Below are 24,553 nucleotides of genomic sequence, written 5' to 3' on the forward strand. Positions count from 1 at the left end.
GCACACTATTCTGTCAGCTAAAATTTTAGTTCCCTCCAACCCAAACCTTGGGTCAGATTCATTGAAAGGGATGACAGATGGATTTTGGGTATTGCATACTAATGAGTAGCTGGCTCTTATTCATTATTTATCTACCCCAGAAATTTAATGAATAGCTTGAAAGAAGCTAATTATTGAATTTCTGTATTTGTGGAGAACGGTGCTTCAGAAAGTGCAGATCACTGAATACCGCAGACAAGTTTCTGTGTGTATTCACTTAAACATGAAAATAAATTTACTTCAACCATGCATGTTCTCATTCATTTTTCTGTTTGCCTTTAATGGCTTTCTGCCACCATTTAAGCACTTTTGAAGGTGGGCACAGTGTGAATTCAAGACAGTCACAAACCAAGGAGCTTAAATAAATGTATTTGCAGTATCACACATCACCTTGACACAGCTGGGAAAGAATCAGGATTCTGAAAAAGCTGACTGGTATCATAGTTAAATGGCTCCTGATATGACTGACTCCTCTCCATGCACTGCTACAGCTGCTGGTCTTCAACAGTTCTGAGGTGGTTCTCCAAATTCTCCCAGCTGTAGGTCAAGTCCTACTTTTTGAAATCCTGAGCATGGAGATTTGAATAGCTGGAGCTATTCCCATTGGGAGTTTGTGGCTCAGGTGAATAGGCAGCTCTTTTAACTTGGGATGTTGTTTTTCAAGAGCAGAAATGGAGCAAAGGGAAAGAAGAAAGGGAGAAAAAAAATTGTTAGTGCAGTGGAGGGCTGTGAAGAACAGGTCTGTCATCCCTGAGGCTTGCCATTTCCTTCGTTTAACTTAGAAGCTCAAGCAGGTTGCTGCATCTGTGTCAGTCTGCCTGACAAGAACAGAGGGATATTATTTAACTATTTGTGGTCCTTTTGATCTCTTGCTTCCCTATACTGGTGAAACAAGTACTGTAACTTGGCTTAAGCTTCTTCGCAGCTAATACTGACATCATTAAATGATTCCACGTACATTTCCAGCAAGGGGCTTGTTTTCAACAACTGTGCTGTTTCTTCTGTGTTCCTGATGGTCCAGAAACTAAACCACCAAGCATATGCAGTTAGTGGTCTGATTACACAGTGTATAGAAACATATGTATATGGACATATACCATATCCCAGGATGAACATGCTGATCATGTAGAGGATTGTTTTTGTCGTGGCTTCTTCTAGCTCTCCTCTTGGTAATTCCATAGATGCTGTCAGGGGAACAGAAGTGGTATCATGTGACCAATCAAAAAAGGCAGCTCAGTTTTCCAACAGTGAAATAGTTCTATTGCAAAATAATATTATTTTGGGGAAAAAGAGCAAGGTGAAATGAAGTGCAGCTGACTGTCTTGGTGCTACTGAGTTTCTTGAGTTTGAATGAAAACTTTAAAAATAGGGGGTATTTAAGAAGAAAAAAGTAACAGACCTTATATTTTAATTTAGGCTTTTGTAATTCTCGGACGGAAGTGTCAATAATTTAAAAATATTGTGGTTTAATAGTCCATTTTCAAATACAGAACATTAAAGACCATATTCCTGGCATTTATGAGGTCCTAGTTCAGCAAAGTATTTAAGCATGTATCTTGTAAAGCATGTGATTAGTTTCACTCCTCGTTAGCTGTATGCTTTCCCAAACCTGCCTTCTCCAAAAGCTTACGTGTATTTATACTATTAAAAGATTAACTGCAGTGACACTGAGGTTTTTGCTTTCTGGATGTTTTGGTTGCCCATGAAGTCTGACGTATACGTTGTATTAATTGTGAGTAGCCAAAAGGGGCACACAGATGTCATTACCTGATACAGAAAACATTGAGCAAAAGTATAGTTGTCTTATGTCTGTGTATGCAGTTTAGAGGGTACACAATTTTGCTTATAAAAGAGTTGTAGAAGCATATGCAAGCATGGTCATTTAAACAAATATTCCATCTTTTAGTATTAAAAATAATTATGGGCTTTTAAAAAAAACATTTCTGGAAACATTTTATGACCAGTTTCAGAACTATACTCCCTCCCCCCCCCCAATCCCTTTACTCTTCGGGGGGGAAGCATTTGGAGAGTTGGACTCAAATCTCTCTTCCACAAACCAAAGTTCTGCAGAAAAACCTACTGTGGTAATCAGTACATTCATCTGGGAAAAAAACAGAGCTGAGCTATTTATTTATCTTTAGTTAAGTGGTTAAACAAGGAGAATAGACTTAAAGTTCCTACTGAACTTAAAGACTGTGATTTGTGCCAGCTAAAAATTAATTACTAAGGAATTTTTAATTCTAGCATCCTAGGCCAAGAATCTATTCCGTGATAAAGATGTCCCCATGGAATAGAGTTATGAGAACAGATTAGAAGGAACGTAAACTTTATATTGCATGAAGCTTGTTCTTTGAGCACCAATGCCCAGAGCGTGCCAAAAATAATTTTTTTTTTTGTTGTTGGAACATAAGCTCACAGCTGACCAGACAGGGGCTCAGCATGCTAAATGAAAGAACACAAGATCCCTGAATGTAACTGGAAGATTCTGAGGTAGAAAAGTATTAAGGGCTTTTTAATCCGAAGTAAGACATTGCTCTCCTGGATTTGTTTGTGAACCTGAAATGATAGAATAGCTAATACCATCCATTGTGGAAGATCATTAATGCTGCTTCTTCCCTCTTGTCTACTTGAAGCAGAGGGGCATGAAGCATTTGTGATAAAAGCCATATTAATTGTTTCTTATTATTTAAACCTCTTTCCCTTAATTCCATTAGATTTTGGCATTTTTTGAGGTGTGGATAGAAAGTGGGGAAGAATTAAAATTTCACGGTGAACAACAACGGTGAACAGTAGATATAAAATACTTAAGATATTTTTGTCAGAAATGGAAATCTTTCGGCTCTTAAAATCTAAACTCCGTCAATTTCAAACATTCTCCCCTCAGACAAAATTTGCAACACTAGGGAAAAAAGATAGGAGAATTTAAAGCTAGTATTTGTTATGAGTTCAGTTTTATGTTCAGATAATCGAAAATTCTTAAGTAGAGCTGCTACATTGTTTTTGTATGTTTGTACTGATTTATGAAAAGCCACAAACATTAGTAAAGAACATTAAAGTGAACCACTTCTTGTTACTTGGAGAATTCTTCGCTGAACTTGCTGTTCCTTATGGTAATTGAATGTCACCATAAAGGTCTTATAAAACTGGAAGTCTCAATGGAGGGGAGGCTCAGCAGTAGTTTTCATTGGTATAGATGCCAGGAAAATAGGGTGTTACAAAAATTGTAGATAATTTGAAGAAGAGTAAAATTGTATTAGAGTAAAGCTAGTGCTGTAAATATTAAATTATTTGCTTAATCTATTTAAATTGGAGGCAAATGATTGCCATCATGCTAAGGTGAGAAAAAGCGTACTGTTGCCAGTAAAAATTTGTGTTGATTACTTTGAGTGACTAATGGCAGGCCTGCAGAGATGAAACACGGTGGAAGCTGCAAAAAGAAACTGGGAAAAGTTGTGCAAACACTTCCTTAATGTGTCCATAGGGTAACATATTCATGAAGGATGTGGAAAAAATATATTGTTTTATTTAAGTTGATTTTTGTGTTAGTTATTCACCACCTAGGATTTTACTTTCATAGATTTTTTTTTTAATCTTTAGTAGTTTTGCCTGAGTTGCTGCTTCATGTTATTTTCAAATGGTGGTTACATTTCTACAATAGTAGCAAGGATTGCCGAGGTGATTTATGACAGAATCCCATGCATTATGGAAAGTAGTAAAGATAGAAAAAACCATAACATAAAATTTGCTATAAATGACAAGCTCAAATGGAGGAGTACTCTAAGATTCTATGGAGTTTGGCAGGTTTTATTTTTGCTTTAAATTCAACATAACTGTGTGGGTTATGAAGTCTCCCAGTCACACGATTCAAACCTCAACTAAAACAAACCTCTTGTAGCGAAGAGCTTCCTATTTTGACTATGAAACCTGTGAGGCAGTTATCTTTCTAAATGAGAGAATACAGCGTGTCTAAATACATTTGTGAGGATACTTTACATAGCCTGTTTTTGCTTTTAAATAAATAAGAGTTTTCTTTTAAAGAAAAGTAAAGAAACTTTCAAGAAGAAAAAGAGGAGAAATGCCTTACCTATCTCAGTTGATACTGCATTCATAGGCTTGGAAAGACTCAGAAATAGAGGGCTAGAATCTTGCATTGCTAGGCTTACTTAAGCTGAAATTTGCTATTTTTTGGTGGCGTTTGAATGAGAGGGAAAATACCTGACATTTTGATGTATAATTTGCATAATTCAAGATGTAAATAAAAACCTCTGGCAAAAGAGTTGAAGGTAGTAGCTATTTGGCTAACAACCCTGTCCAATTTATTTAAATTTAAGATGCTTGCAAATAAACAAAATATAAAAAAAATCCACCCTTGAAATACTTTTTCTTTAGACTGGATGCCTATTTTATATTTTCTCTCTTGACTTTACAGAGAGGGACCGAGTGTGTCAATGTGTGTTTCTTCCCCCCAGCATTATCTTTGACTTTTAATGGATAAAAGTTTTGAAAAATATTCTCTAATAGGTTCTTTATTTTGTTGTTTGTAGATTGGTTAGATTGTCTTGGTGGTTTGAGAGACAGAAGTTGCCGGGGTTTTTTTGTAATATATGGTGATGGACATTGCTGTAAGCAGCCGTTGGTCGTTCAGATTCATCCTGTGAGGGGAGTGCGACCATAGCCATGGAACAAGAAGGATGTTCAGCCAAAATGGCATGTGAAAATAGCTTGCCAATGGTCTAAGTCCTTGTCTTGGGAGAGCTTCTTATGGCCTAATACAGACATAGGCCTCACAACACTTGTGCTAGTCACAAACCTGAGTATGAAAGCCATTTTTAACGTTGAAGTAAGACCTAACTTTTTCATGTTGGTATGTAAATGGCTTTGAGGATAGTTGAGTCTCCTACTTTAAAACATACCAAGAGCTATTACTGAGTAGCCTTCTTTACATTATACGTGTACTCCTGTAGCTGAAATTGTGCAAGAACCACCATGTTGATTGTACAAAGAGCTATTAGTAGCTTTACCATATTCAAAATGGAGTGGCTTTTTTGGCTAGAAAAATCCATAGTTGGGTCAATTTAATGAACTCTATTTTGTGACTGATTTATTCAATTGAAGAAGAAACTGGAAAATACGCAAGACTTTGATGTTCCTTTTTAAACATGTTCAAAAGGGGTTTTGATTTTTTTTTTTAAAAGGAAAATATTTTACTTTGACGCATATCTGAACTTCACTTTTAACAAGTTAAAAAATCAAGGTGCAAAATGCATCTTTTAATTTCAGGTCTGATTAAATATTTTGTTTTATTAAAAGGTACTTTTCCCATCTTATTTTTCATCACAGGAAAAGAAGCTGAAAAATTGCAAAGCTTATTCTGGATATTGGTACTTCATAGAACATGAAGACAGCTCTAACAACAACCAAATTTTTTTTTTTACACTGTTAGAACTGTCAGTTGTGAAAGTTCAATAGTTCTGCCCTCTTCCCTCTCATCTCCAAACACAGGGAAAAATGGGTCTTTTCCTTCTTGCTATACCTTTATTCCATTAACACATTGGAATATATTCACTATGAAATCCTTCTTCCAAGGATTCTTTTTTCAGCATAATACTTGAAGCTTCATGTTCATCCTTCTAGTCTATATAAAATACACAAAATTTTGGACTTAACTGTTGTAAAAGACAGAGGCTGTCCTGTTCTACTGTGGAATGTTAGGTTCTCAAAGAGTTAAAGCAGACAGGAGAATACATGTTTTCTGTAATGCTGGGCATGCTAGTTGACCTTTGCATGCAGTAGAAGGCTTTCCATTTTTCCTTGAAATAAAAATATTTTACTAGATATAGTGTTTAAATAAATCAAATGAGGCTTCAAATTATGTAAAACCTGACTAATTATTTTAAATTAAATTGCAACTTCCAGTTCTGCCTTTCTGGCATAATTCAGTTTTAATGCTCATCTGAGCTGTAATGTCTCTGCTGTATATTTGGGCTGCTTGAATGAACTGATGGTTCATGTAATTTTTTGGTACATGTTCAATGAAGGCAATTTTTGTATTTCTAAGCTAGCTAGAAGATAAAGTTCTGTGACCTGGAGAAAAAGGAGCCAAACTGGAAAGTGTATAGGCACGGCTCCTTAGTGTTGCAATGGGGTACCTGAGAAAGCTTCCCACCACCTGTTCAGAATGTTTCCTTAGGTGGCTGGCATTGTGATGGAGTGGGAATGGGCAGATAGTTTCTACCCTATCTTCCCCACCTTTATGAAGGTACTGTGTTGGAAATTGTTGTGAGTTAATGCTGAGGTGAAGTACACTACTATGTAGCGTCAAGGCTGTTCAAAGGAAAGCGTGGTGCTGGTGTGATAGGTTTGTGTGAGCACTTCACTGTGATTAAGTGTCAGTGGGGGTATGCTGTTCACAGACCTCAGATTTACAGGTATTTTTTGGTCATCTTTCTTCCTAGAAAGAAAGAAAAAAAAAAAAAGAAAAGTTAATTGCAAAGAGTATTATTTGCCCATGTTTTAGATTCATGCAGATATGCACCTTTGTGTTTCAGCTTAACTATGTCCTCCTGTGCATGCGTTAAACGGTTTCTAGAAAGTATCTTATTAATTATGTGTCAATGCATAGTAATACAAGCTAACTTGTAGCTTTCCTATTAAGGGTGATTTGGAACTATGAACTTCTAGTCTGATACGCTTTTGCTTGGCTAGTGCAAACTTCCTTAATGATTTTGAGTGAAAGTTAACTTCCCAAATGCATTTGAACTCTAATATTTAGGATCTTGACAGTGAGACAGATAACTTAGAATAGTTCTGTCAGGTAAGGTATTTTGAAAGGGGTTACTGATGGAATCCACCAGGAGAGTGACAGAGATGTATGAAGGCATATGCACAGTGATAATCTAGACAAAAGTAACATTTTTTCTTAAGGAGAAGCTATTTTTTCTCCTTGCTTTAACCTGCTTTTAACCTATTGCCACTTGTAGAGAAAAACATTTTTTGCACAAAAAGTATGAGTTACCAGTTAGATCTCAAGGATGAATTCTATGATAAATGTGGTATTTAAGGGAGCAGCTATTGAGTAAAAACACAGTTAAGAAGGTGGTACTGAAGCATGAGTTAATTAAAAAAAAACAACCACTCCCACTTTGGACCAGGAGTGATCCAAGATTTCAGAAATGGTGTCTTACTTAGTGATCTTCACTAAAAGAGCTTCCATTTCCTTGAGATGAAAAAATGTTTCTTTGGATCAGATTTTTCTCTTCCCTGTTTCCCTTCAACTCTCCAGAGAATATGGGCAGGCTGAATTGTTTCTCTAATTCAATTAGCTTACCTTTGTGGGAGGAAGAGTTTGTCTGCAAGTGTATGGAATGGGAGAAAGGTGTTCATCTTGCTAAAGGAAAATATTCAGTGATTTTTTTTTAATCACCTGCAAGAAAACAGCAGCAAAGACAGCATGCTGGGAAAGACCGGTATCTCTGGGCCTTTTGCCTTATTTCATTCACAAAAAGTATTGAATTATTAAGAACTGGGCTGTGCTATTGCTGCTTACTCTTTATATCAGTAGATGCTGATTGTGGACATAGTGCTGTACGGATAAGCACAAAGGATTCATTACTTCATATGCTGTATGCTTGTCCACTTCAGTTCCTTTCAGAAATAGAAAATCCAGTAAGGAGTGAATCCAAATGGCAGGAGAGGAAAGTGGAAATAGAAGCTTAACAAACAATGAAAAGCAGCTTGTAGTTGACACTGAGTTTGCAGCAGGAAGAAGGAGATTCCACTGAATCTGTGCTGTGCTAACTAATTAACAAATGCTCCTCAGTCTTTAAAATAAACAAAATTGTATCTGAGAGTGTAAATTCCAGGTGAACTGTTTGATGAGCTTTCTACTTTGTTTAGAGATAAAGGCTATGGGAAAGGGTCCACTAAAACCGCATCCAGTCACAGTGCCTCCAGCACAGTTGTCTTATTTCTCTCCTATTAGTTCTTATTTTGTTTTCATCTAGAATAAGACAGAATGCTGTTAAAGTAGTATTTAATTTAATTACTGCCAAATACTCAGCTTCAGTATTTAGTTGAGGTTCTATACATGTAGTTTACCAGTCTGCCTGGTTTTGCTGAAGCTTAATGGGGTGCATAACTTTCTCAATATTGCTTTCAGGTATGAAAGACTGTATGTGTTTCAGATGGAAGCAGTTTCTTGTCCTACTGTAAAATATAATTAACTAAAGTTTTGTAAACTGTTAAAAGATATGCCGCAGAATATGGTCACAAAGAATAGATGCATATGATTTAAATTCTTCTTTCAAGATTGGTCTATAAGCATGAGTACCTCACAATTGTACTAGCTGACTCCACTGAGGACCTAGTGCATGTCCTACTACTTACATGACTCTGAAATTTGCTTTTCTGAATGTCCTCAACCTATGACCTTTTGCTTTCTCTTTTCCTGCAAAGACATCAAAACCACAGACAGGGGAATGGGTCCAATAGAAGCAAATGCGCCTTAGCCCTGGCAACTTGTCCAGGAGGAGCAGCTGTAACTGGAAGGATTTGGGGAAATGCCACAAGGGAACACCTAACACAGAAAATGCCACCAGCACCAAAATATCTCGCTAGTTCTTTTTGTGTGATACTATCCAAGCTTTGCCCTCATGATTATTCAGCTCTGCAGCAATATGTTTGCTACAATTGCTAGACTGAAGCTAACAAAGCTTCCCAGGCAGGTTTGACGGTCCCCTTTGACATGCGCATGGTATGGCCAGAGGTCACTGTAGCACAGAAGGGAACGTGGGCCATTATATACTTCCTGGGTTGGGAATGTGCTTTGGCATTCTTTTTTAGGTGGGGTATTTCAACAGCTGTATTAGTTGTGTACGTAGAAGACCATTATTGACTACCTCAAATTCAAAATATGCTTGCATATTAACGGACCATGAACACTGTGGCAAAATGGTGTTGTACTATTCTCTTGTGAACTATGGTTTTCTTCTGTGTGTGTGCGCTCTGGGTACCTTGCACCTGCCCCACGCGAGAGCGTGCTTTCTGTGGTGTTTGGCTGTGTGCATTATAGCTTCCCTGCCACTTACTCCATCACTGTGGTGGTGCTCTTGAAAAAGTGTCCGTATGATCTTGATATCATGTCTACTCCAGAATCACACAAGATTTGTGGGATTTTTTAAATTAAAATTTTTAAAATTATTAATTTTTGTATCTACATGGAATCAACAAAATTATCAGGAAATGTTTGGTGATACTTGTCCATTTTTCCATTACTGTTACTTCTGGTAGGATCTGTTGCAGGTACGATCTGCAGCAATTTCTAAAGCCCTTTTTAATCTAACCAAACATTTGTCCTCAAGTTTCTCAGCATACCTGTCTTTGCTGCTAATGCCATCTCACTTGTTTAAACAAGCTTAGTGATCAAAATTAATGGACCCTTTTGTATGTGTTGGAAGCTACAAATAAAAGTCCAAAGAACTAGGAAGACCTTTTCTGTGGCCAGGAAACGACTCAGCAGAGCAGCTTCACAGAGAGGGAGCTTGACAGAAGTCGTGATGGTTTTCCTCCATTATGTAAAGCTCAAGTGAACTATCACCCTACTCTTTTTTTCTCACAGTGCTTTCAGGTTTTCCAGGCACCCTCTCTTTTTGCAAAAGCACGAAGCGGCTTTGTCTCTTTGCTTGTGTAGGTGCTACAAAAACTCTTACTGCCTCTACAAACATGCTGCAAGTCTGTCCTGCTTCAGTTGGTTTCTTATTGCTAGTGACTTATGAGAGATGTTGTTAAACAACATAAAATTAGTTTTTCTTCTCTTTTGATTCAGATGTTTTAGGCATTTGGGTTTACTCCTCTGTCATTTCCCTCCCCTATAATTTCTTTTGAAAAACAAAGCTCTACTCTATGTTGTCATATTGTAGCCTTCAGTGTTTCCCTCTTCTTTCTCTTCTAGGAAAGTAAATTGGAAAATAGTTTAGTTTTAGAAAATGGGGGAAAAGATACACTAAATGACAAATGTATAGGTAAGGTAGGTATACTAAATCTCAGCAGCCTTTAACAGCTAAAAGGAGAAGAGGAGAAAAACACCCCATGCTCCCTGATAATTTGAAGTATCTGCAATACTAAAAGCAGTCCTTGAAAACACTCACGTGAATAATCCTTACTGTGGCAAGTAGTCCGATTGTTCCCAGTGGTGGTGAAAGGCAGTGGTTTGGCAGCTTTGAGGAACGAAGCCCTTTTTTTATTAGCTGGGCAAGTTTCCCAACACACACTGCCTGGTCAGCCTGCTTAAACCCTGATCTGAAGAGGGGAGGGATAAGCTTTCTCTCAGGATCACAGGCAGTTCAGTTTCCACAGCTCACATAATTCTTGCTTCTATTTGGAGGCTGCCAATTAGTGAAAAGTGAAGGGAGAGAGTTTGCAGGAAATCGCAGCTGTAATTCACCAAACTCGCATCAGAGAAGGACCACCTCGCTGCCCTCCACATATTCCGGCCGGACCATGCCAAAAGACTGTGAACCAATGTGTGCCAGCATGTGTTATGGTGTAGCAATGGGACACACCCCACAGCCTCAAGATAAGGCACTGTGAGCAAACTGTACTCCTGCCTCTCTCTTCCGTTTTCACTTGCTCCCCTTCCAAGTCTGCTGTCTAGGAACAGCTTCTATCAGGCTTGAAATGGTTTCACTTGTCAGGGTGCAAAACATGGTTGCCTTTTGTGTCCACGCCCCAGGGCTTCCAGGCCTGCCGTAACCAAATACTTAATTGTTAAGAACAAGGACTGGCTACTCAAGGGGCAAGGTCTCCAAGTCCAGCTCTGACCTCCTCAAATTTATTCGCGCTCTGAAAATAAATGCAGTGTCATTCTTAATGCTACTCTGTCTTCTGCAATTTCTGCCATCCCTCTCTGATGCAGGCAGCCAACAGATAATGAGAACTATTGTGGGTTGTTTTTTTCAGACACGGGTGATTGGAACTTCAGGACCTCCAAATCAACTGACCCAAGACTCTACCCTTCGGCTAACAGAACTGTCAGCAGTGCAAGATCTAATCCAATTTGTGGACAAGCTCCTGGGGCAAATAAGACTCATGGTACATTTCACAACTATTTGTGATAGAGCAGTGCACTACTGGTGATTAGACTGTAGAATGTGGATTTGTTCAGGGTTTACTCATGAGTTTCATCAGGTACCGGCACCAGCAGTGTTGAGAGCTGTAGCAGCAGTCCTGGCTGGCAGAAGGTGGCATATCAGCTGCTTGCACATGACCCAGTACCATTTGGAAAAAGCTTGTGCTGCTATCAGTACAAATATCATGCTCTACTCAGTCAGGCCGTGCTTCTAGTCAGAACAGTCAAAGCAGACAGCTTTAGCACCTTCTGGGCAGGAGGCAGGAGGGCAGCGTGTAACATGGCCTCTGTTATACAAGAGGGATGTGTTCTTCAGCACACTGTTCATGGCAGCTGTTACTTTATTTTAAAATTGGGTAATGGGCAAGGAGTTGACCATTACTGAGACGGTGAACTGCAGGCGAGTGCTTGCAGAAGTCAGACCACATCTGGAGGTTTTCCGGCAGCTTGCTAGTCGTCTTTTGTCCTAAGTCAAAGCGTGCTTCATTGAACGAGAGGTATTGTCTGAAATGTTGCCTTCTCCGGCTGCATGGCTGCTGAACGTGTGGGTCTTGAGACACTTAGTACCACGGGCATCTTCTGATGCGGCTTCAGCTGAAACAGTCATGGGGGAAAAGGCAGCCCTGCCGGGAAGCTCTTCCCACCAGCTACAGGAGCTAGAGATGGGAGCTCCCCGTGGGCCCGGTGACCTCCTCGGACGGGCCCCTCAAAGGCGTCGAGCCCTGGGGCCCGGCCCAGCCGGCGGTCGGGCCAGTGGCCCGCCCGCCCGCCCGGGGCGACGGCAGCGCCTTCTCCTCCCCGGCCCCGCTCGGGGGCTGCGGGGGCTCCGCGGCCGTGAGGCGCCTCGCAGGCCGCCCCCGCGGGCGCCCGCCCGCCTCGGCCCGCGGCCGCCCCGCGCCACGGCGGCCGGCCGGGGCCCGCGCGCTGGGGCCGCGCCGGAGGGCGGCGATGCCGGGCGCGGGGCGCGCGGCTGGCGGCGGAGCGCGGGGGGTGCGGGGGCGGGGGGGTGTGCAGCTCTCGCTAGCGCTGCTTGTGGTCACAGCCAGGCAAGCTCACATCCCATCTGGATCACGCTCGCGCTCTCCCTTCTGCTTTCCTACCATAGAGTTGCGCTGGAAACAGAAGATAGAGGGAGTGTAGGAGCTCGCCATCTCCAAGCGATCTACATTGGGAAAAACATGGAGTCCGCTCCGGCAGCCCCCGATCCAGCAGCCAGTGAGCCGGGCAGCAGCGTCTCCGAGGCGGCCGCCGGCGCCAGGGACACCCCGGCGAACCTGGAGCCTGCCCGGAAAAGCGATGCGCCGGCTCCCGTCCGCAGGCAGAGCTACTCCAGCAGCAGCAGCAGCAGAGGTAGGGAGACTTGGGGAAGGGGGAGGGGGCCGGGGGAGTGGGATCGGGGGGTGGGTGGGAATAGGAAGAGGGGGGTAAGAGAGAAGGGGGAAATGCAGCAATTTAATCCTCTGGTTTGTTGCTCGTGCTTGTCGAAGCCGCGCACGCAAACAAGGCACGCTTCTACCCCCCGCAAAACCGTGCAAACTTTTATAGCTTCTTTTAATTGCTGCAGCAGGAGGGGCGAATGCCGTGAAAATACTGAGCGGTCTTTGGTGCTTTCCTCTCTCGCTCGTCTATTGCCTGTGGTATCCGGATGGGTACCGTGCCCCTGAAATTACATAATTTTATAAATATATAAAGCAACAGCAGGAGTATTTGGATTCAAGGGAACAAACTTTTAAAGCTGCAGTGTCCTTCTCCCCCCCCCCCCCCCTTTCTTCTCCCCCTCGTCTGTCTCCTTTTGACAGTTTCTCAACTGGTGTGCTGTGGCTTGTTGTGAATGGGGGATCTGTGATGAAACAGATTTGCGGTTTGCGGGTGACTTATTCACTCTCTTGCGCGCTGTTTTCCCTTAATTCATTTAAGCGTGTCTCAGAAATGATTTCCTCGCGGAGCGGGCGATCTCGCAGCTGCTGTTGTTTCTTGAAGGCGCACAACTTTGCAGAGGGTCTCTCTGCTCCCGTGGGTTCTCCTTCGCTGCCCCCCCCGGCCCCCGGATAAACCGCTGCAAACAAACAAACGAGCCCCCTTTTCTGTCGCTAACCGCCAAGCCCCCTCCCGCCTCGGATTGCGTCTTCTAGTCGTGCGGGTCAGCTCTGAAGGTGCTGAGAGCAGTTGAAGTTTGGCGTCAGCTCGGGGGTGCCCGCGCCGCGCCGGCGGCGGGAGGGCTGCGCGGAGCGGAGCGCAGCGGGCAGGGCGCGCTCGCCCCGGCTCCCGCCGCGGGCATGGCGAGGGGCGCCGGCTTCGAACGCCGCCGGAGTTTGCCGAGACGTGCGAGAGGGAGGAGGCTGCCGCTTTAATTACTTGTAAATAATTTATGAAGCGTTGCTCCTACAAGAGGGGGAGCGCGCTAGAGAGGCTTCGTTCGGTAAAATCACTCGGTGATGGGTAAAAATTAATTAAATAACGCTATGTAATAATACACACGGCTGCTGGAAGAAACGACGGGCGGAGAAAAGTGCGTGCCCGGCGGGAGCGGCAGCCCCCTCGGCGGCCGCCGGCGGGGCTGGGGCGGCGGTGCCCGGCCGCCGGCGGCGCGGAGACCGTCTCTCCTCGGACGGAGGGATTTTTGGTTGTAGGTTGGAATATGGCTGATCATGTGTTGGCTTGTGTTTTACAGTATTTTTCCCCCTTTGGCCACACCCCCCTTCCCAGGCAGCTTCCCACTCGGGGAATCCGCGTACAGTAAAAGCCATCGAGATGACACACGCCGAAACATTTAATTAGAGGCGATTTGCGAGCAGGGAGCGCGCAGTTAGGCGGATGCCGAGGCGAGCAGGAGCGGGCTTGGCCGGAGGAGGCCGGGTGGCCACGGGCGTGTGTGCAGGGAGCTTTTGGCTGCGCGGGGTATATTTAGAGCTTGCGAGAGTGGATTTGGAATGCAAGCGCCTTATGTAACGAGGTTAATCAGAAACACTGGAGAAAATTTCCTTCGTTTGTCGGGGAGTTTTCTGGATGTTTGCGGAGCGGCCGTAGTTCGCGGGTGTTACACAACGCCGCCCCGGCTCTCCGGCCGAGGGCTCCGGCGGCGCGGGCAGATGGTGCCGCCGGGGAGCGGGGCGGGCGGCAGGGAGCCGGCAGCCGGCTCCGGCGGGCTCGGGGAGGGGGGGAACTTCGGGATCCCATAGATTATGTAACGCTGGGCTGTCGTTTCTGTATGGATACGAAAAGGGGGGGGCTGGGAAGACCAGGCAGCTCTGGTGGTTAGGGTGTTTTCTTGGCGGTCCCGAATGGCTTAGGCTTTGGTACTGCTAACCTGCTGACCCATATGTCCCTCCTCCCCCGGGATTAGGTGGGGAAGGGGGAGGGCGCCGGGCCTTCGCCGGCACTCGGGACGCCCGCACAGGCTGTCTCGCTCGCTGCGCGCCGGCAGCGCGGGGTTATGTAACAGGCTGAATGAAGACGCGAAGGTCAGTGATGGAGGAGGCATCCGTGTGCGACACAATAGCCAAAGCTCTTGGAGACTGGGGCTTTGCAGTCCTTAAAGTGAAATAAAGCTTACGGCAGTAACTGGCGTGTCGTTCTGAAGGGCTTGGGAAGGGAGAGGGGAGAAGGAAAAAGGAGAGTGGCAGGGATTTGGGAAAAAAAAAAAAAAGAGATGTTTGGGTTTTTTCGGGTGATGTAATAGAGTTGGCAGAAAATACAAGTCTACTCCTAGAGTGCAAACAGTAGGAGAATTGGAGCTGGCGTTCTGTGCTAATGTTGCATAAATTAGCATATTGGAAATAAATTGACCTACACGCTACGCACCAGCTGATTATGCCTTTCTAATAGTTAAAACCTGAAGATATAGAACTGTGCAGGAAAACAGGACAGTGTCAACATTTGTGGCCTCCTTGAAATCAGGACTTGATGGATTAGGTGTTAGGTGTCCCTCGAGACTTGTAGCTTTTTTTTTTTTAACAGCTGTTGAAATAGAACTTGATTTCTTGCCTTTTTTCATATGGTCCTTTATTTCTTATGGCAACAGTGTGACCTTAATGTGTGACCAGTATAGGTGAAATTATTTTTAGAACAGCTACTTTATAAGCTCGTACGTTCAGCTGTGTATTGAGTTCAAGAATTTATCTGTTTGGGTTGCGATTCTGCAATGTGCTGTACGCTGGCAGATCTGGACTCTTCTGCAATCTGTATGGAGGAGTGATACAGACATATAGATACTTAAGTATACATACACATGCACATACCTCTCCAACTGTAAAAATGCTTATTGTTTGACTTAGCAAACCTTTTAAAACACTAGAAACACGTGTTTCATATCCTTTATTTTCATAGCTGCACCTGCTGCAAAGCTGCTTTGACACTTGAGAGTTTATAATAGCCAGTTTACCTAGAAAATGAAGAAAACAAAATTGAAGAAAGTGCTGTTGATGAAGAAGTGGGTTAAGTTTGCTGTGGAATAAATTCTTAAGTGAAGCTTTTCTATTATAATGCTAGCATTTCAAAACTTCCTATTCCTTGATATACATACATGTTTGGAGCGCCAGATCCTTATATAACTTGATTTTCATTTTGCTGAGGTTATGCGGTTTGTGGTGTTGTATAGAATGCTTACTGAAAACATGAATTCAGGAGTTACCAAAAGCACCTTTCAAACGGAGAATCGTTACCTGAGTTATTTAGTGTACAGGAGCATGCATGCATACCTGCATGTTTTGGAAGATCACCTGCAGTCTGATATCAAAACTGATCATTAGAAAATTGACGCCATACATGGGAAGAGCAGGAAATGGATAAAAAGCCTGGTTTTCCCCCAAAAGGATATTTTTACTGCTGACACTAATTGTTAGGTTTTTTCCAAGAGCAGTCTCTGTCCAGCAGGTTGAATTTCAGTCCGTGTGTGTTCTGCAACAAGGGTTTGTGGTTTGCCATGGTTAGTAGAAGGAATGCTTCGCTCACTAGCTCTGGCCCTGGACCAAGACTGTTAAGTGCCGTTCATTTCACTTCGCAGGCTTTGACATCCGTGGAGTTCTCCCCATGCTGCAGTCTAAGGCTTAATGTTCCACTAGTCCCCTTAGAAACAATCGTAATTGAATAAACTATATTTTAATAGAGAACTATTGTCCCATTAAAAATGAAAAGTATATAAAAAAGCTTTTTAATCTGATAAAAAATGCTCTGTTTCTTTGGAACTGAGCTTTTGGTCTCAGTGGTAAGTCAATCGAGAGAATGTCTTGCCGAAGAAAATTTAAAAGCAGCTCTTACATCACTGGAAGATGCTGCGTGTAAATATTTTTATGATGCCTTGTGTTTAATAATAGAAAGCTGCAGCTATGTAGGTACTTGTTCTTGTTTTCTCACTGTTGAGGTACTGAGAGTATTTGCTATTTTCCAGAAGCCTTTGGAATTTATTATCATGTCATCTCTTCAGCCTGATGCTTTCTCTGCTGATAGACTGGGGGGGGGGGCAGGGCTTGCGTTTTGTGTTTTGTTTTAATTTGGGTGATGCTCCACAAGTAAGGATGTGACATCATTAATAATGACATCAGTAGTGTTCTTTAAAAAAAATCCTTTATTGCTAAATTTTGTCTATTTCTGGATTTAGACTGTTCTGCAGAACATAGCCACAGTACAAAATTTTGTGTTGTTTTCTGGAGGACTCTCTGAATTTTATAAATTTGGATGTTTTCTGCAGACTCTTTGGGTCGCCTTTCTCATCATTGCGGGCTATTCTGCATGCACCATTGATTTGGTTCTATTTTGGTAAATGATATGTGCTATGAATCCTTTAAAGGACAACATTGTTTTAAATGTTTGTGGCATAGGAGCAATAACAACAGCAGTATGCTGTTCTCTTAGGAACAATGCAGTTCTCTTATTTCAATAAACCGTAACCTATTCTCTTATTTTATTTGCTTGAGAAACATCTCAGGAGCTCATAAACCAGTATGTAAATGCTGTTATCGTTCAACCAAATGCTGTAATTTTACTAAATAAAGAACGTGTTTTGTAATGGAGATTAACGGGCTGTGTGACAATTTCAGTTTTGAGTACAGCACTGCATTTGAATGGAAAGGGCAATTTCAGCTTTGGGAGGTTGTCTGATTTTTTTTATTTTTATTTTTTTCCTCTGGTATTTGTTTTCTAAGTTAGAAAAATGTGTGCTGGGGAAAATCTGGAATGACTCAATTGATCTCGGTGGATTTAATCTGAGAGCTATCCCAGTGAAAAAGAGAGGGGGGAAACATCCAACCTGGTTTTAAATTACGGTGATACCTGTATCACTCTTGACATTAATTCATGAACAGGTGACCCATTCTCTGCTGAAATATTTTTTAAGAGCGTGTTTTCAGTGACACACAGTTGTAGGACCAGGTGTAAATAAATAAATAAAAATTCAACTTGGAGGGCTATCTAAATGCGGTGGCAAGTCAGGGTGCTGTGTAACTTAAGGATTGTTTACAGACTGCGTGCTTCCTTGCTTCTAAACATGACGCAAGGGGGCTTTAGTCAGAGGCAGCAGTAGCTGGTGTGCACAGTTGTGTAAGGCAGGGGAAGGGAAAGGGGAGTGCTGGGCCCAGATAGTTTACAGGGAGCTGTCAAAAGAGCACAATATGTTGGACTTCAGGCCTTCAATTTCTGTACTGTGAGGCAACTGTCACCTCCTCAGCCGTCTGTCCATCCTGGACCTTTCAGCTACAGGCAGCTGTGCTATCAAAGGTTTCCTGTCATCTCAGTTCCTTGGGGCAGGACGTTGTGGGAGGGAAGCAGTGGTTGCTTCTCAAGTGGAGCTGAATTTTTTTCTCTGTCACAGTATACTTACACCTGGACCTGAGCTCCCCAAGAAAATTCTGTAGTTCTCTGAATTTCTGTGGCTTTGGTAGAGGAGGAAGTTCCTACAGGTAAGGTGTGGGAGAAACTTTTGGATGTGTGGAGGCTTCCATACTTAAGAGGCAGATTTCTGCTGTCTTGTTTTCTCTTCCTCTCATTCTTTTTTTAAGTATCTTTCACCTATTGCTAACACGGTCTTTGGAGCCTTGATAATCACTTCTGGAAATGTATTTTACGAAGCTCTTAGTTTTAAGATTATATATACCCGTGGCTGGCAGACAATCCATGCCTCCTTACCTGCACAGATTCTTACAGATATGTGGAGAACGGCCCTGCAGAGCAGAGTCTAAGTCCTCTGCTGTCACTAGATCCATGTTACACAATTTGTGTCATAAACAGATCGAACTTCATTTTAAGGGTGGTTAGGTTTTTTGGCCCCAGTGTTCTGATAGGAGGCTTTCCTACAGCTTTGCTGTTCTGATGATTAGAAAGATCTTCTCACTTCTAACTAACTGTGTTTGTGGTCAGTTAGTTCACTTGCTTCTTTGAATGTTGGTTATAAAATCTCCTTGGACTGAGAATGAAGAAGAGGCTGGTACTGTATTTTGTGATAGCTGAACTAACATACTGAGCTTTGTTCTCTGACTCATGGTTTAGCGCTTCACCGTATCTGTTGTAGATGGTCTGTGCTGATAGAAACACGAGAATAGCTTGGGCTGTGTGTCATGAGGAGTTAATTGTCTAATTTCTTGAATGTAAAGGTTTTGAATTATTCTTCATACTCTTATCTGGAGTCTCATCTAGGTATGTTTCATTCTCGGCAGCAGCTGAGCTGTTCAGAGACTAAATGTATTAGGGTGTGTACTTTTATGAAGAAATTGTGGGGCTTATTTTCCAGCAGTTTAATCTTATAGTTTAGCCTCATTGCACTGTTCATTTGGAAGGATCCCCAGGTGTTTTAAACACTATCGGGAACCATTTTGCTTATTACTGAAATCCAGCCACTTCTTGTGTGGAATCTGACAGCTGTTTAATGGTGCTCAGCCATGCTAAGCAGATCAGAACAGAAAGTGAAGAATACCATACCTGATTGAAACACTCAGAGGGATTTTAGGTACAGATAATATAATTATCTGCATTGGAATTGGGTCAAACAGCTCTATTCCTGTAGAAAATTACTAGATATTTTCGGTGGCAGTGTATGGTCAAGAAATTGGTTTGAAATATCTTCCTGAAAATGATACCCCCAGCAGTGAGATAATCTAAGATCCTGCTGCTTACCCTATTGTGTTCACCAGTTGTGGTATGATCAGTGTTTTCTCCAGGTATTTCCAGATGTATTAATTGATTGGTCCCATGCTGGTATGTGAAATCTTACAAACTGGAGGGACAACTGGTATGTTGCAGGCATTGGTTTGTAAAGCAGATTCCTGTACAGTTGTGCTCTTTAAATAGTGAGTTGCGCTGCTGTGTGCGAGATGTGCTTATATTAAGAGAGGTTTTAAAAATGGTTGTAGGGGATCTGTTGACACTAAGCCAGTAGGGGATGGGGGAGGTGGGTGTCACTGTCTTGTCTTTTGAGGATATTGGGGAGTGTGGGGAAAACATATAGCTCTTCCCAGTTATCTTCGATTTCACTTCCCATATAATCTAGCAAAACGGAGTATAAACAGAAGTTCTGTGAAGGATGTAAAGGAACAAAAGTTAAAATTCATGATCTACTGAACATACACAAATGTTTCAGTAATCATGACCAACTGCGGAGTCTTTCATTTGTAATTTAATCTAATAATTTCCATGCACTTCTAAAGGAACACACTATGAAGCTGGCAACTTCTGAGAAATTGCTGTGCAGTTACAAACAGCATTTGAGCTGGCATTATAACAGCATGATAGATAGTGAGGTGGAGAACAAAGTTAGCAGTTGAAACTGAGCTGAGAGAAATCGCTAGCAGAATGTGAGAAAGCGGAGTTGGATTATGATAACCTCCCTTGTAGAATCAAATTAAACCTTTTTAAAGGTTTTATTGATTTTTAGTTTGTAGTTGTACTATGTATTTACCTCACATGGGTACATGAGATTAATGAGGCAGGTGTAGTGATCACAGAGTGAAAAACCGTGGTGTTGCTGTTCTTAAATGTTTCATTTTGTACAGACTGTGGGATATTTACAGCATTAATTGACAATATGTCTGTGTGCTTTGGTTCTGCAACTGTTCAAATGGATTGAAAGTGTTTAATATACAGCAGCGATGGAAATGAAAACTCCTGAACTCTTAGAAGGGGGTTGAACAGAGAGCCCCACATACCTTTTTTTTTTTATTACTTGCATAAAAATCCTTAAAAAGGGCGTGCTCGTCCAAAGATGCGGATTATGTGAAGAATGGTGACTATATGGCCAAGAAGGCTGCAGCTGGCTTTGAAAATATGGCTGAAAGAATATAAAATGAAGAAAAATCAAAAAACAGAGGTAGACCATTTGGCATAAGTGCTATCAAGTGTGCATCCAATAGCATTGCCAACTCATACATGAGAGGAATTTTTTTCCATAGTTATGTAGAAGTGTATGCCATACACTTCTGAAATACATATGCAAAACTGTAGACACCACAGGGAAGACTTAAATTATGTATTGGTAGAGCTTAACTTGACTGTTTGGCACTGAAGCAAGGTCTGTTAGATACAGTCAGGGATAAAACCAAGGCCAAGGCCTGTGAAATACAGGTTATAGATTTTATTTTCTTCCTGTCATGGAAGTGTGAGAATGCTTTAAAGTAGGATTTCCCTTCATAGTTTCTCTTCAAAGGTAGAGGTGGGGAAAAAAAAATGCATTTTTATGAACTGATGGATGACCTTGCCAAAGTCTGTACCAAATGTAAATCAGTTAGAGGGCTGTGCTGCATTACATCTGTTAACTAAGGGCAGAAAGGTAAGGTTTAAACTATTCCTTTGAAAGAAGTCTTGAAATTTGGTAAGACAGCCTAAAATATAGCTTTTGTTAATGCTTTACTTGAAATTGGTTGAGTTTACTTGAAAGTGGTTGAGTCACCATCCCCGGAGGTATTTAAAAGACGTGTGGCTGAGGCGCTTAGGGACGTGGTTTAGTGGTGGACTTGACAGTGTTAGGTTAATGCTTGGCCTTGATGATCTTAATGGTCTTTTCCAACCTAAATGATTCTATGATTCTGTGAAGTCAAAAACTGTCAGCATAAAGCATCTTCTAAATCATTTGTATGTTAAAAAATAAAATAAAATTAAACCAATCTCAAAGGAAACTAGGGCGTATCAAAAACCTCTTCTCTCTCTGTGTCATACTTATTTCTGTAATATTCAAGAGAAGTTTTGTAGTCATTTGTGATGTCATTAGAAGTTAGAAAGGGTCCTTTACTGCCTGGCTTGTTATAGAGAGGCCTTTTAAAAAAACCTAATGAAATATACTCTGAACTATTAACATCTGACGTTGAGTCATAGTGTTTCAGAGATAATACACGTAAAAGAAAGTCTGTTAGCAAAAGCACAAAAGCAACTCTTTCCAGGGTCGATGCTTGGAAGAATAATGGATGAAGAAACGTGTAGTGGCTTTGTACTTTCAGTCTCTAAGCATTTTTGCCTATCTGTCAATGGCCAGTTGGTTTTTACACTTTGAGAGCCTTGAAAAAACGAACTGGAAGACGTTTCTACAGATTTAATTACCATTCAACACTCTTGATGTTAGTAATAGTATATTATTTTCTACTAAAATCAGGTGTATTTTAAAAAGCTCAAGTAATCTGATTTTCATGAACGTGAATCTGCAAGAGATCAGATCAAGGTCAGTCATATGTTAACAGCATGAAAGCCACCCTTGGCTATTAGAAGAGTTCTGCTCTACTGGCAGAAGACTTGATCCTGTGACAGTTTATATGTGTGTTTAGTACTAAGCATTGTGAATGATTCTGTTGATGTCAGTGATACTACTTCACTCTACAGAGCTAGGGGTGTATGCCTAGTAAAGATCAAGGGAGAGTGCTGGTAATCAAGAACTGCACTGTGAAATTGTTTAAGAAAAATCTGAAATGCTAATACGAAGGAAAATTACTTTGGAAAAAAGACGAATTAACTGTTGTTTTCAAGATAGGTAGGGCTGGGTGAGTAGTTGTAATTACTTTTGCAGATACATTGTTACCCTGCAATAATTTTGCTTGCAGGGTCATACTGTGGCTCCGTGGCTGGAGAAGAATTTATATCCTTACTTAAGAACAGCTGTTAGAAGATGAGCAAGAATTTCCTCCTGTATAGAACCTGAGTTGCACTTGTCTGTTGCTGCATATGGAATGTGTTTGCTAAGATTACTAAAAGTTTTATTTTGTAATTGCTGAAATCCTAGCTCTATTCTTATAAAAATCAAAAAGTGTTTCCTGATGGAGAGAAGAAGGGGAGAAAAGGGGAACAAATTGTAGGGACTTACCTGCAGAAAATCTAGAAGGCTGACTGTTCAGGTGACCTGGCCTATTGGTATTTATCTCTCTAGATTTTGGCTAGTTGTCAAAATTTGTTTATGCTGTGTTGGCTGCTTCTAACAGGGTTTGACCATAACTGAATTATCTTCCCCCCCCTTTTTTTTTTTTTGTTTTCTGGGTAAATTACACTATACTACTTCACCTCTGTATAGAAATTCCTGGCTCCAGTTCGTGAGAAGTTGCAGCTGCAGAAGTTGCAATTTTTTTGACCTTAACACCCCACTGAAATGACCGTGCCAGGTCAGCAGTGTCCCAGAGATGCTCTAGTGTGACTAGTAGTGTAACATCCAAGGCTATGCAAAAGAATAAGGGAAGATAATTTTTTTCCAAGGGAAGCAAAATCCTTCTAAAATCCTAGCTAGTCATTAACTTCCCACAGCAGTGCTTGCATCTCTTAGAATTAGGCTCAAGGAGTTCTGTCACTAAAACCTTTGGTTTCAGTTCTCCAAAGAATGCTCCCATACAGCACTCACCTTAGAGGGGATGAGGACAAAAGATTCTGGACGAAGCCAGGATCAGCAGAGCAGCTAGGTTTATGGATAGCCGTGAGCTTCCATTCAGTAGGCTGTACTTGGTCCCAGTGTTGGGCTTCTCCGTTCTAGCCATGTGCTGAAATGGCTGACTGGCGATCCCAAGTCCTTCCTGTTGGTTTCAGCCTGGTTTAGAGACTGTGGAAATGGCTTGTCACAGATCTCTGCAATTGGCAAGTCTCCTCTGAATTTCTTCCACGTATCCTTTCTTTTCTTTGTCACAGCAGAGGTTCAAAGCAGAATGTCGCTAGGGATTTGAGAGCAAATGATCACAAGCGGCTAGGTGGGGGCTCGTGCCAATATACTGAAAATATTTTGTTGCATTGCTTTTCTCTGCACACAGCAGAACGCACACTGGAAGCAAACTCTGCTCTGGAAAGGCAGTAATAGAAAATGTAAAAACAAACCCAGAAAGGAAGTAAATGAAGCCAAGGGGGGAACAGGGTAGTTTTGGGTAATGAGCAGTAAAAGAAAGATGTGGCACTTAAGGAAGAAGTGTAATGAAATGGCACAAAGGAAAGATGACTGATTTGGAGAATGGCCTGGGAAAAAAAAAAAAAAAAAAATTGAAAAGGACTTGGAGTAGTGGGGGAAGCTACGGTGTCTATTGAGGGGAGGGGATTTTACTGCCTTATTGCCTCTGGTCAATTCATATATTAATATTCTGTGATCTTTCTTTACTGTGGAATGTAATGTATTTTAGTGCATGGTAGGGTCTCAAATAGTTGCCTCTCACAGATTTGCTTCACCACCCTATTGTTTCCAATGAGCTCTGACTAAATGCTTTCGCCATAGATGTTGTGCTAATGTGTTATATGAATTATTTGTCTTATCTCAGTGCTGCGAAATTAGAAGCCCTTTCCCACAGTGTGTTAAGCAGATTAAAATGAAAGCCTGTTTTTATGGTCCACGAACAGTGCAAATATAAAAAGAAAAAAAAAAGTTGTGATCTAACAGTAGGGTGCTGTGAGGAGGCTTTATGAAGCAAATGCGTTTTGTAACCTAAACAGTGATATAAGTTCCAAGCTTCCCTTGAAAAGGTTTATATTGTTTTCCCTGATGCCTTAAGTGAAGAGTAAGAGCTTGGGATTGGTAGTTTCTCCTAAGATACCTTTTGTTGTTGTTGTTCTTTGAAATTAACTTCCTAGGCAGCTGTGCAGTTCCTTCTTCAAAACCTTGTCAGTGACTAAAGAGCTACATTGACTTTCTGGTAGCAGTCCTGGGACAGATTTTGAGCTGTTCTGAAAAGCACTGAACATCATATTAGAGGCTACTGCCAGCTATTTTTTTTGTTTGTAATACAGAGAAATTGTTTTAAAAAGTAGTCAAGTGATGGCTTTGCAGAGGTACACATGAAATTCAGGATTCGTGTTACTCTGTCTCTTGAATTCCTGTCTTGTGTATCAGTCACTCCTCCCTTATGGGTAGAACATATTTTGGTTACATCAGTATTTTATTTCTACCGACTTACTCTAATCTTATTGTCATAATGTTCCAAAGACACTTTATATGATAACTACTTCTCTACCTGTGTGGTA

At 41.7% G+C, this 24,553-nt stretch overlaps 1 protein-coding gene across 1 annotated transcript in view; it reads left to right on the forward strand.

Moving 5' to 3' along the window:
• The first annotated feature begins 12,342 nt into the window (after positions 1-12,342).
• RORA (RAR related orphan receptor A) overlaps positions 12,343-24,553 on the forward strand; it is a 374,046-nt gene continuing 361,835 nt past the window's right edge. The window contains exon 1 of the mRNA XM_059823905.1: positions 12,343-12,514. Within this exon, the coding sequence (XP_059679888.1) occupies positions 12,343-12,514 (172 nt within the window). The remainder of the gene's footprint in view (positions 12,515-24,553) is intronic.

This window comes from Gavia stellata, chromosome 13, assembly GCF_030936135.1.
Source record: "Gavia stellata isolate bGavSte3 chromosome 13, bGavSte3.hap2, whole genome shotgun sequence".
Taxonomy (NCBI): Eukaryota; Metazoa; Chordata; class Aves; order Gaviiformes; family Gaviidae; genus Gavia; species Gavia stellata.